A 10,559-nucleotide genomic window follows, 5' to 3' on the forward strand; every position below is an offset into this window, starting at 1 on the left:
TTTTGAGATATTTCGATGAATCACGGTACAAAGACACGTTTTGCTCCAAGAACATATGCTATTGAGAATGATTCGAATTGGACCACTTTTTCGATCCCTTTCCCATAAAACGCCTCACATTGAAAAGTCCTTATATAAATAACTGTATTAAACAAAGCGGCGTAGGGCATTTGATGGTGGATCCTGACCTCGTAAAATGTTTCTCGTTTAGATTACTTCTTAATAAATTTGTTATGCAGAGTCCATTCCCTATATATTTATGATTCAAGTTAAACGCTATTATTTACAACATAATAATAGGAGAATAAAATAAAATGATAAATATGCGATTGGACCCAAACAACGATTTCACATATAATCTGAGGGGAATCATAGAGAATCGTTGAGGTCATATTCCTTCTTCTAGGCACACCTTTTGAGATGATAAGAGTGATTTGAACGTGTAAGTAGGCAGATATTTATTTATCATAGTCATCTTTATATAGATATTGTTATGATCAAAAGCTAAGGTGATTTGGTCAATTATAATTGCATAGTCTTCATAATATTCAAATAAGTTTCCTTATTGATGGTTTGCCATGATGGAAAAAGCTTATTATGTACAACACCGCGTCAATAGAAGAACACTGTCAACAGGATCTTAATTTTGTAGCGATTTTGATGCGGTTTTTTTCTTGTCGTTTGCATAGATCCAAGTCGCATATCTGGTAATGAATCTTTTCGTGATGTCCTGTTCACAAATTATTTTCTTACAGACTACGTGAGAAAAAAATTTTATGGTTTCATAGGATCCACGTAATATGAATGCAAGACTTACCTTATGGGTTTCTCGATGCTTATTACATACAATACCTAACAAACAATTAACAAATTTAGTATGCCGACTCTTTTAAGTATAGCCAACGCTTTTTCATTCAATTTTTTTAAACATATTTCTACAGGAAATTTTCAGGAGACTTTTATAGAAAAAGTTTTAGTTTTGATTTTAAATTTACGAATTTTTTTTTTTTTTCAATTTTTTAACTTTCCTAACAAACAATATTTTTGTCTATTAAAAATAACTTTTTGTCAAATAACTTTTTTTCATGGAATTATTTTATTTTTTAAGCATTTTAAATGGAGGAAAATAATTTTTAAAAGCCTTAAAAGTTCGAAGACTGTCGTAGAAAGTTTAAAAATATCGCAAAAAGTTTTTAAAAAGCTTTGACTTTGCATTTTAGTAGGTAAGCAGATATTCTCCTTAATTAAGAGTAGAGATCGAATTGTCTACAGTGCTATCAATTCAGAATATCTTTAGATGACCAAAAAGGAGAAGAAGAAGAAAAGCTATGTAATGCAGAATATAATTTCCGGAGCTTTTGCTTTAATCCACGTCAAATAGGAGCGTATGCGTGTATTTATCGAAGGCTGTTGACCGCCACATGCGAAGCCGTAGCTGATCACACCAACGGTAAACAAACGACCCTCACTATCGCGCTGATAAAGAGCACCACCGGAGTCGTACTGGCAAGTATCGCGACCGGAAGTAAAAGTGCAAAAAATGTTGCGAGTTAGTGGAAGTGAAGTCAACTTTTCGCATTGGTTCCGTGGGATAACATCCAGCGTAGTCTTAAGTAAGAGGGAAGACTGTTGTCCGCCAAATGATGTTGTTCCCCAACCTGTTGCCATGACACGATCATTCGGCTCAGGTGCATTGAAGTGGAAGGGCAAGCAAGCCGGAGCCACACCATAATTGAATTCAATGCTAATTAAAGTTTTAAGTAAGGCTATGTCGTTAGAAACTGTGCTGGATGTAGATCTAAAATTTTCATGACTGATGATATTTTGAACTGCAAAGTAACGTGTGAAAGGTGTTTCGAAATCTGTGAAAGCGAAGAAAAGTAAATTTTATTAAAGTGAAAGAATGTAGCAGTGGTAACTAACTTGTATATTACGTATGGTTTATAGCTTTTCGGTTGCGATTATTATTTTACTTAACATCGGTCAATAATTTCCGGAATGAAGAAATCGATGCCATCTTTAGCAAAAAATTTGTATCACTTTTAAAAAGTAACACACACTAAAATTCAAGAAGGCTTGTCAAAATTTCAAATGGAGAGATTCATGGAGAGATTTTAATGACGAAGGAACTCTTCGAATGCAGTCAATTAAACATTGATGGAAACATATCGTTCAACCCAGTTTTACCTTGAACAATATTATTGCAAGCCTTTTTCGTTGAAAACGTGAACCAGTCGATAATTTACTGATTTTGAACGTGGCCATAAGGGCATAGTTGGTGTTGGACGCCCAAGGAAGATGGTTACCTCAGAAAGTATCGACAACATACTGAAAATTGTTCTCGATCTCAATGGAAGAAGTGCATGTCAGTGACTAGTGTGGAAAATCGTGTCTGGCTCCCAAGGACCAGGGAGCACGATGTGAGTCAAATGCTGAGGTCGTTGCGAAAACAGAAACATATTTTGAAGATCTTGACAAATTCTTCTATTAAAAGGCTATTGACAAAGCCTTGGACATATTGAACGGGAATGAAGTCCCGTTGATGACTGGACTTAACAGGTTTCGGCTTACTTTACTTTGTTTCTACTTTGGGATTCCATATCTCAATGTTTATGGATCAATTCTGGGCAGTCCCTGCTGCCAAACTGATCCATGATAAATTTAATAAGACTCGCTTTTTAAAAACAAATCATAATAAAGTTCTAATCTTTTCATTTACCAATCGAAAATTTTCTCCTCTTTATTGAGTTTCGTATCTCTAATATGGAGAAACTGTGAACGATTATTTTCTTACTATACACACCTGTTGACAAATTATGTTCTCCCACAACCACTTGCAGCAATTCTGCTTTATTGGTTTTTGGTGTTAAAAAGCAGTGAGCAGCTGATAGTAGATAATGTTGATGAACTATATATATATGGTGAAAATTCAATTCTTTCTATTACTCAGGTTTTTCTTTCTTTTACGTGTTCAGCAGTATATTTAGAAGATAGAAAATGAAAAAGAATAACAATAAAAAAAAACAAGAGTGGCAATGGAAACTTACTTATAGTTGCTCCACAAAAAATTTGCTTGTATTTTACGGTCATCACGCCGGCCATTGAAGGAAATTCATTGACACCCGTCTCACCATCCCAATCGTTATTTGTCTGCGAGGTGGTGGTCACTTTCACTACTGCTATTGAAGTTGCTGATGACCGACCGCATTCACATGTTGCCTCAATCGTTTCGATTAAGCATGAAAAAGAGCCGCCAATTTCTGCATGGTCTTGATGGCTGGTAAAGATTTTGCCGGCACGTTTAAAGGAAATCTTACAACGTCTCTGAGCACTTTTAACTTTTGAAGAAACACTTGTTGTTACGCTTGTTGCTTGTATTGGTTTTGTAAAAGTTTTTGTACCAATTTTGTTAGACAACAAGGCAATCACATAACCGAACAATGCTCGTTCATGGGCAAGCAATGGTTTTAAAAAAATCATTGAAATGTTAGCAAAGGCGAAGACGGTGCTTGTGTTGTTGCTGGCAGCTACTGTTGCACTTGAAGTTATTGTTGTTGTTCCTGCTATTTGTTTCCTCTTTCGTTCTTTCGTTACTCTTCTTTCACTTAGTCTCGGTTTAGTTAAAGTGCTTAAGCTACCACTTTTAGTGCCACTATCGGAAATTGTTATATCTTCATTTATTGCCATTGCTTGCCTGGCATACCTGTTGTTGTTGTTGTTATTGTTGTTATTGTTAGCGTTGTTCTTGTAGTCAACTGTTGAAATGTATGAAATTACAGCTTGATTGAGGAAACTTTTTCGTTTGATTTCACCCGAACCACAAAAATACTCTGACTCGGTTAACACCTCGTTGCCCTCAGCATTAAAATAGAAGATTTCCTGGCGACAATCGGTGACAGAAGGGGGCTGTAAAAACATATTTAAAGTAGATTTAAGAGGATCATTGGCATTTGCAATATCTACCAATTTCAGTCTCAGGTTACATTCCAGTTTAATTTGGTAGCCTGTTGGAGCTTTCAGCAGGTACCGGCAAGCACTGCGCGACAGATAGGGCTCGAGATGATAATTTGATGAGTTTATGTACAATTTTTCATTCGCCTTCAGATTAATTACATGATTGCAATTTTCAAATAATGCCTGAACCTTAATGAGCACATGTAAGAAATTGTAAACAATACTTAAATATCTAGTAGGCAGCATTAACTTGACAGTTCTTTCTTCGTTTGTTTAATAACTAAACTCGCAACTGTTGGGCTTTCTTGTACGCGTTTGAATTTAAACCAAACACCTTTTCATTGAAATCAACCGTTTAAATAGCGTTTACCAATACTGATGGGAAGTTACCTAGGAAACGTAAAAACAGTTATTCACCGTTAAATCTAAATAAGACGTTAGAAGAAAAAAAGGAAGTAAAGTCTTTCTAAGAAACAAAGTAACAAAGTAACTAAACGTCTCAAGTAGATAAGGGTTGATTTTCATTTACTTAGGTTTACTTTTTCCTCTTACTCTTTTTTCTTCCTTTGTTTGTTGAGACCACTTTACAAGATTTCAACTGTGCTGGAATGCAAACTTCTCTGTTTGTTTTACTGTTGATTCTAAATAAAGTGATAAATCACTTTACAATCATTGACTTGTTATGGCTGAATTGTACCTCCTAAGGCAATGCGAGTTATATTAAGATATATTTAAAAAATATTGTATTAATGATCAACTTTTCACACACTTAAGCTCCCGGGTAAATAAAATAATACTTTTCTCTCGCATAATTTGATGTTTGTTTAAGTTAAAGATAACGTTTAGTAAATTGGTTTAATTTGTTTATATATCAGGAAAAACTTTGAAATGAAGTCAATAAAGATTTCTCCCATTTTTGTAATTAAAACAACTAAGCCACGGGGCGTTTGTTGCGTTCTAGCAAATGATGTATCATGTTTGTTTGGGAAACACAATCGGAAGAATAAGTTAATGTTACAACAATAAAATATATTAATAGGTATATGTATCTATATCATAAACGAATTCATTTTTTAGTGTTTAAATAATTGTTTAACATAAATGAGAGAAAATAAAATCATCGCGATTTTGAGTTGATCACAGTTGATCACATCGAAGCCTCCAAACCAGTTACGTAGGGATTTTCCAAGCAATGAAAACTACATAGAGCTAAACTCCGTAAAGAGTTTTCATGAGTATGTGTTTCGATACCCACGACAGTCACAGTTCGTAATATTCTACTCTCGGATTATTGATTCAACACAGCAATGGCACAGCTCTAGCATTCATATTATCTATAATGGGGCAATGTCGCGCCCCTAGCCACACTGTTGCACATTTCACTGATCGCAAGGTTGCGCTCACAGGTATGTGAGACCTCTTTACTGGTCTATCACATAAGAAAAAAGTGCAAAAGAAGACGATTTCCCGATGACGATTTCCCCATGGATAGTTCCCGTCGTTGTTCACAAAAGTTGACTAGAGGAGGTAAATGAAACTTGAGCTTTCATAGCAGAATAAGTCATCCTTGAAAGATCTTGCCCTTTAAACAACATAAAGATATAGAAAAATATGTTTTTATTCGGCTTTTGGTTATCTCTTATTGGTATTTTCCTTTTCTTTGCTTTGGTGATATTTGGGCTTAGTTAGCGAAGTTAAATTAATTTATTTGATTCAATGGCTAGCAAAATTCAATAATAAATACCTTTATTGAGTATTTCAGCTAATTACGTTAGGCGAAATTTCACATACAATTTTCGAGAGTTAAGCCGAAGTAAACTTTTAGACATTCTATGCTGGTACGTACGGTTTGTTAGATGAGTTGATCGATTAGATTAAAAGACAAGGTAGCTGTTTGCTTTTCTAGTCAATTGATATTCCTTTCTTTTAATTGCATTAGAATTAGTTGTGCGTAGTTGTCGGGAATAGTTTTTTCAAAAAGGGAAACATTTTAGTTGCTATTATCTCGAAACTATGCCTCACTTTATAATATTCCATTAAGGCCAAAGTTATGCTTTGTTTTTCCCAGGGCATGTATTTTTAACAGTTTTTCCCAATTCTAATATTTTCCATAAGAAAAGTTTTTTTCTTTTTTTTTTTTTTTTTTAAATCCATTAACAAGCTTTCAATTTTTTTTTTTTTTTTTTGGTATAGGATGGAGTATATATATAATGTATGCAGCATAAATTGATTTGAAACTTAGTAAAGAAATTATAGGAAAAATTCTACATGAGTATATAAAACGGAATAGAATTTTTAATTGAATCGCTTTTTTTTTTTGGAATTGGATGTAAATTAAAAGAGAAAAATTTTTTATTTTTTGAAAATTTATATCATCAGTGAGTAGAAAACTCTTAGTGCAATATAATAAAAAAGCAGCAATTTAGCTAACCTATTTTGTTGTTGTTGATGCCTGGTGTTTTGGTTGTTTAGTTGTTTAGTTTGTTGTTTTTGTTATTTACTTTTTTTTTCAATTTTATCGCTGATGGTGCCATTAATGTACGAGTGAGTAAGACTTAGCCAACAGCAGCGGCATCAACGAACCAACTAATACCAATACTGCCTACCATGTACCATGTACCACGTACCTAGATGCAAATACGAAACATAAAAATTGCAATTTTTCTAGTAGACAATTTTCTCTTACGTTTGCCTATTGGTTGCATTGAGCAAATGAATACATAAGCAATAAGCTATAAAAAAGAAAAAAAAAACCATTTCTATATGCATGTCAGGGGGATACTCTCGTTACCCAACCAACGCATGAGCCTAAATGTTGAAAATAGAATTCAATGTTGTTTTCTTTTTTTCACTTTTTTCTCTTTTTATTTTTTTCATTTTCTTTTTGATATTTTGAGCTGCAGTTTTATAGATTGCATCCTAAATGTATGCTCTGCCATGCTTGGCTGTGTTTAAAAAGAAAATTGTTTGGTTACGTTGAAAATTTCAAAAGCTTGCTTTACTGCATTTTAGGGTTGTTCTTTTATACAATACGTAACTCTTATGCAGTCACAGTTACATAAATAAAAATGGAAAAAAAAAAGAAGAAAAAACGTTCAACCAAAAACAAAAAAAAGACTAACATTTAATTATTTATCTCTCTTCTAGCTGTTCTTATTGCCGTTGCATTGCATTGCTTAGGGTTGAGAGATCTAATATTGACAATTCGTTTCTATATTGAATTTTATTGAAGGGTTGTGCTCTTTAGTTATTGAAATTAATTGGAAAAAAAAAAACGTTCATCTTTTATTTATTGCAATTAAGAGAAAAATAAAAAAAAAAAAACAAGTAAAAAAAAATTGGAAAAAAGAAATGTAGAAAAATCTCATTGATTGACTCTAAGTGCTGCCTACTTATAGGTGTTAATTATTTGACATTTCCAGCTAATTGCATTTCAAGTTATTTAAAATACAATTTAACAAGCATAAAGTGTTAATTGGTTCACACCTAGCTGTCGAGAGAGGGAAAAAAAAATTGAATCCTTCAATCATATCAAGGCAGCGTTTCTACAAAAGGCTGTCCTTCAAAATAAAAAAAACGTATATGCATAAAAATTATATTATATAATAGAGAGAAATGCAGCGTCTTATTTTATCTTAAGTAATTTTTTTTTTCGGGCTGGGAACACAAAACGGAAATTTAAATATAATGATCGCAAGCGAAAATGCATAAATTTCTGGCACACGAATGTAAACATGCCTTTTTGTACAGGTTCAGGTTATGTCCGAAGTCTATGACAAGCCGATCGAACTGCACTGCTGCACCGATTTGGTCTACGTTAATAGAAAGTTATCTACTGAGGGGGTCAGCTTTCCCTTAACGAAAATTTTCCGCAAATAAAATTTCTTGCAACATATCCCCTTAAGGTGTTTTCTCTACATACATGAAGCATACTATAATTTTGTAGAACATATATTTGAGTAAGCAGCGATTGTACCGTCCCCACTTTGCACTCCCTCCCGTTCCCCGGCGTTAGTTCAGTTGATTGGGGATTCTTAATGAAACTTATCTCCTAATCTTAGTCTCCTAAATCTCTCACAAGTTTACCATCAGTGTTGAAAAGACGTAACTCGATTGGGTGCGACATTTACGATTAAACTGTTGAATACGAAAATTGCCACTTACGGCGTCCAGTTCCGTGTCAACACTCTTACTTCACTTCTTCAATTCAACTATAAATTGAGCAGAATTATCCGCAATTGTCCGCATGACTAGTCGAGTAGGTAAAAATCCCAAGTATATAGTACAGTGCGCGGGTTCAAATATCAACTGCGTTAGATTGTACGTTGGTCGCAGCTGCAATGAGTACTCAGTCGGTAACCGCGTAACACTAACCGTTTGATCGCAATAATAAATCACTAGCGATCTGTTGCATCAGAAATAATTAAACTTATAATAAAAAGACAAATTTAATTATTTTTAGCCTTAGTTTAGATTCCCAACTGAATGATTTAATTAAGTTTTGCTTGTGGTATCACCTGAGCACTAAAGTTATTTCTTGCAAGTCACCTAACGTTATATTGTGTACCCTTTATACCATATTATAAGTTTCATTTATATATCAATTATCGTACTGGTTATTGAAGCTTCAGACAGTCGTACGAATTTTGTTGCTGAGTATTGAATAAATAAAGAAATAAATGAAGACAACAATAGCAATTTTTCTTCTTCCTCTGGCTATAATCGAAAAAGACCTCCCTAGACTTTTCCTTTTTTTTTTTTTTTGATGATCACTCAGGGATTGTTTTTTAATTCATCTAACTCGCTCTTGCCGAAGAGAGAAAACGGATAGGAAAATCGTGGGTGCAGCATAGCAATAAACTTTACCGCACTTGAAATTTGAGCGCGCGAACCAGTTTAAAGTGAAGATATGTTCAAAATCAAATTTAAGGACCTTATGCCACCAAAAAATTTTCGCTTACATCCATAATAATCCACTATTATGGACTTGCTACATAGGCAGATAAAGATGTTTCTACCTTTTTGTATAGACCTGCAGATGCAGATCGGCAGTTAATTAATATCTTTTTATTTTTTAAACATTTTCTGTTGTTTTGGTTGAATATTACGTTGCGCAGTGTTAATAACAGGATACTTTCTTAGACCTTTTGTATGCTGCGACATACTCGTAATGAGCAGTGGTATTTCTCAGGTTTAAAACTTTGAGTTGTTATGTTATCTAAATGTATCATACATAATCTGATCGAATATCAATTTTTATATAATTTATAATTAGCATCTCAACTGTGGTAAACAATAATTAATCTATTGTTGATCGGGCAAAAACTAAGACGATCGATCATCTTTCCTAGTCGATAACCGAATACGATAAATAAAAATCTATATGCTTTGGGGTTATTTCGTTGACCACAACCTCACCTTCAAACCGCATAAATTGTCGACAAAACGCGAAAGATCATTGTAGGCGTCATTACATGATTAAGTATAACAATCGGTGTCTGATTCTCGGGCGTCTTTTCACTTATGTAACTTCTCGCATTATCTTTAGCTTTACTTGAGGTTGAGATGGCCACGCAATAATTCATTCTGATTACATTGGATTACAATCAGATATAGTAACTCTATCTAAATAAGATATGTACCGTATAGTTTAATAACAAGTGTGGATAGCAACGTAGAGGTGGATATTAGTAGGATAAAGTAAATTTTTAGTTTAAGCGCAACCACGAGAAAAAGTAAGCAAATAAAGCACGAGAAAAATCTTTCATAGTACGTTAGTTAAGCATGTAGTACGTAGCGTACACTGGAGCAGTTAAAATATGTCTGATGGCATAATAATCATTGCTAAGCAACGCCCTCGTAAATTATCCTCAAGCCCTTGTCCTTTACAGCGCTTGATTGTAGCGTCTACCTTCACATGCAGTTTGAACCTTCGAAAACCTGAGAAAGTCAAATTGCTGCAGCCGTTACAAAGGTATTCAAAACGTATTCATTCGGAGCAATTATGCAGCCCTAGAGCTTAGGGATGTCGAGGATATTTGTTAAGCAGTGGAATTAATGGTTATTTTGCCATGAAGTAATTAAGGCTTTTTCTCTTTATAATTAGATTGTAATTATAAATATTGGGGCAATTTTTACGAGCTTCTATGAAATATTATTAAATTTGATTAAAATTAATTTGTAATGATAACTAAAAAAAAGAGAAAATCAAAATAAATTCCTATACAAAAAAAAAAAAAAAAAGAAAAAAATATCTTCACATATTTTCCTTTAATACACTTCTCAGTTCATCTTCTTTAGCGAAAACAACAATAAGTTCTGTTAGTCAAATGTGTTCAAACAAGGATATCAAAGCAAAGCATAACCAGCTAAACAAAAAAAGAAGTCGCGTCAAGTGTACTTTAATGCATTTACATTGTTTTTTCAAAAAAATAAAAATAAAAAAATATTGCATAAAATAACAAAAAAAAAAAAAAAAAAAAAAAAAAAAAAAAAAAAGAAGGAAAAAACCAACGTTCATTCTTTGGCTCTATGACTGACACACAATGAACAAATGAACTTTTATATATAAATAGGTTTCGTTTTTTTTTTTTTTTTTTTTTATT

At 33.3% G+C, this 10,559-nt stretch overlaps 2 protein-coding genes across 2 annotated transcripts; both read right to left on the reverse strand.

The window, feature by feature from the left end:
• Nucleotides 1-1,326: 1,326 nt before the first annotated feature.
• LOC119644108 (venom serine protease 34-like) lies at nucleotides 1,327-2,600 on the reverse strand. Its single transcript, XM_038043634.1, has 2 exons — nucleotides 2,588-2,600; nucleotides 1,327-1,862 (listed from the first exon to the last, which is right to left on the reverse strand). The coding sequence occupies exons 1-2, from the start codon at nucleotides 2,598-2,600 to the stop codon at nucleotides 1,327-1,329; spliced, it is 549 nt and encodes a 182-aa protein (XP_037899562.1).
• A 325-nt stretch (nucleotides 2,601-2,925) lies between these two features.
• Nucleotides 2,926-4,222, reverse strand: LOC119644107. Its single transcript, XM_038043632.1, has 3 exons — nucleotides 3,964-4,222; nucleotides 3,048-3,906; nucleotides 2,926-2,960 (listed from the first exon to the last, which is right to left on the reverse strand). The coding sequence occupies exons 1-3, from the start codon at nucleotides 4,198-4,200 to the stop codon at nucleotides 2,947-2,949; spliced, it is 1,110 nt and encodes a 369-aa protein (XP_037899560.1). The 5' UTR covers nucleotides 4,201-4,222; the 3' UTR covers nucleotides 2,926-2,946.
• Between the last annotated feature and the right edge of the window lie 6,337 nt (nucleotides 4,223-10,559).

The sequence above is a fragment of the Glossina fuscipes genome, unplaced genomic scaffold, assembly GCF_014805625.2.
Source record: "Glossina fuscipes isolate IAEA_lab_2018 unplaced genomic scaffold, Yale_Gfus_2 90086, whole genome shotgun sequence".
Lineage (NCBI taxonomy): Eukaryota > Metazoa > Arthropoda > Insecta > Diptera > Glossinidae > Glossina > Glossina fuscipes.

Bases quoted from the DNA above. Each gene is read 5' to 3' on its own strand.
- LOC119644107 (XM_038043632.1), bottom strand. From the start codon at position 4,200: ATGCTGCCTACTAGATATTTAAGTATTGTTTACAATTTCTTACATGTG. The intron at 3,907-3,963 runs GTAGATATTGCA...ATGTTTTTACAG, and splicing joins GTAACCTGAGACTGAAATTG to CCCCCTTCTGTCACCGATTG.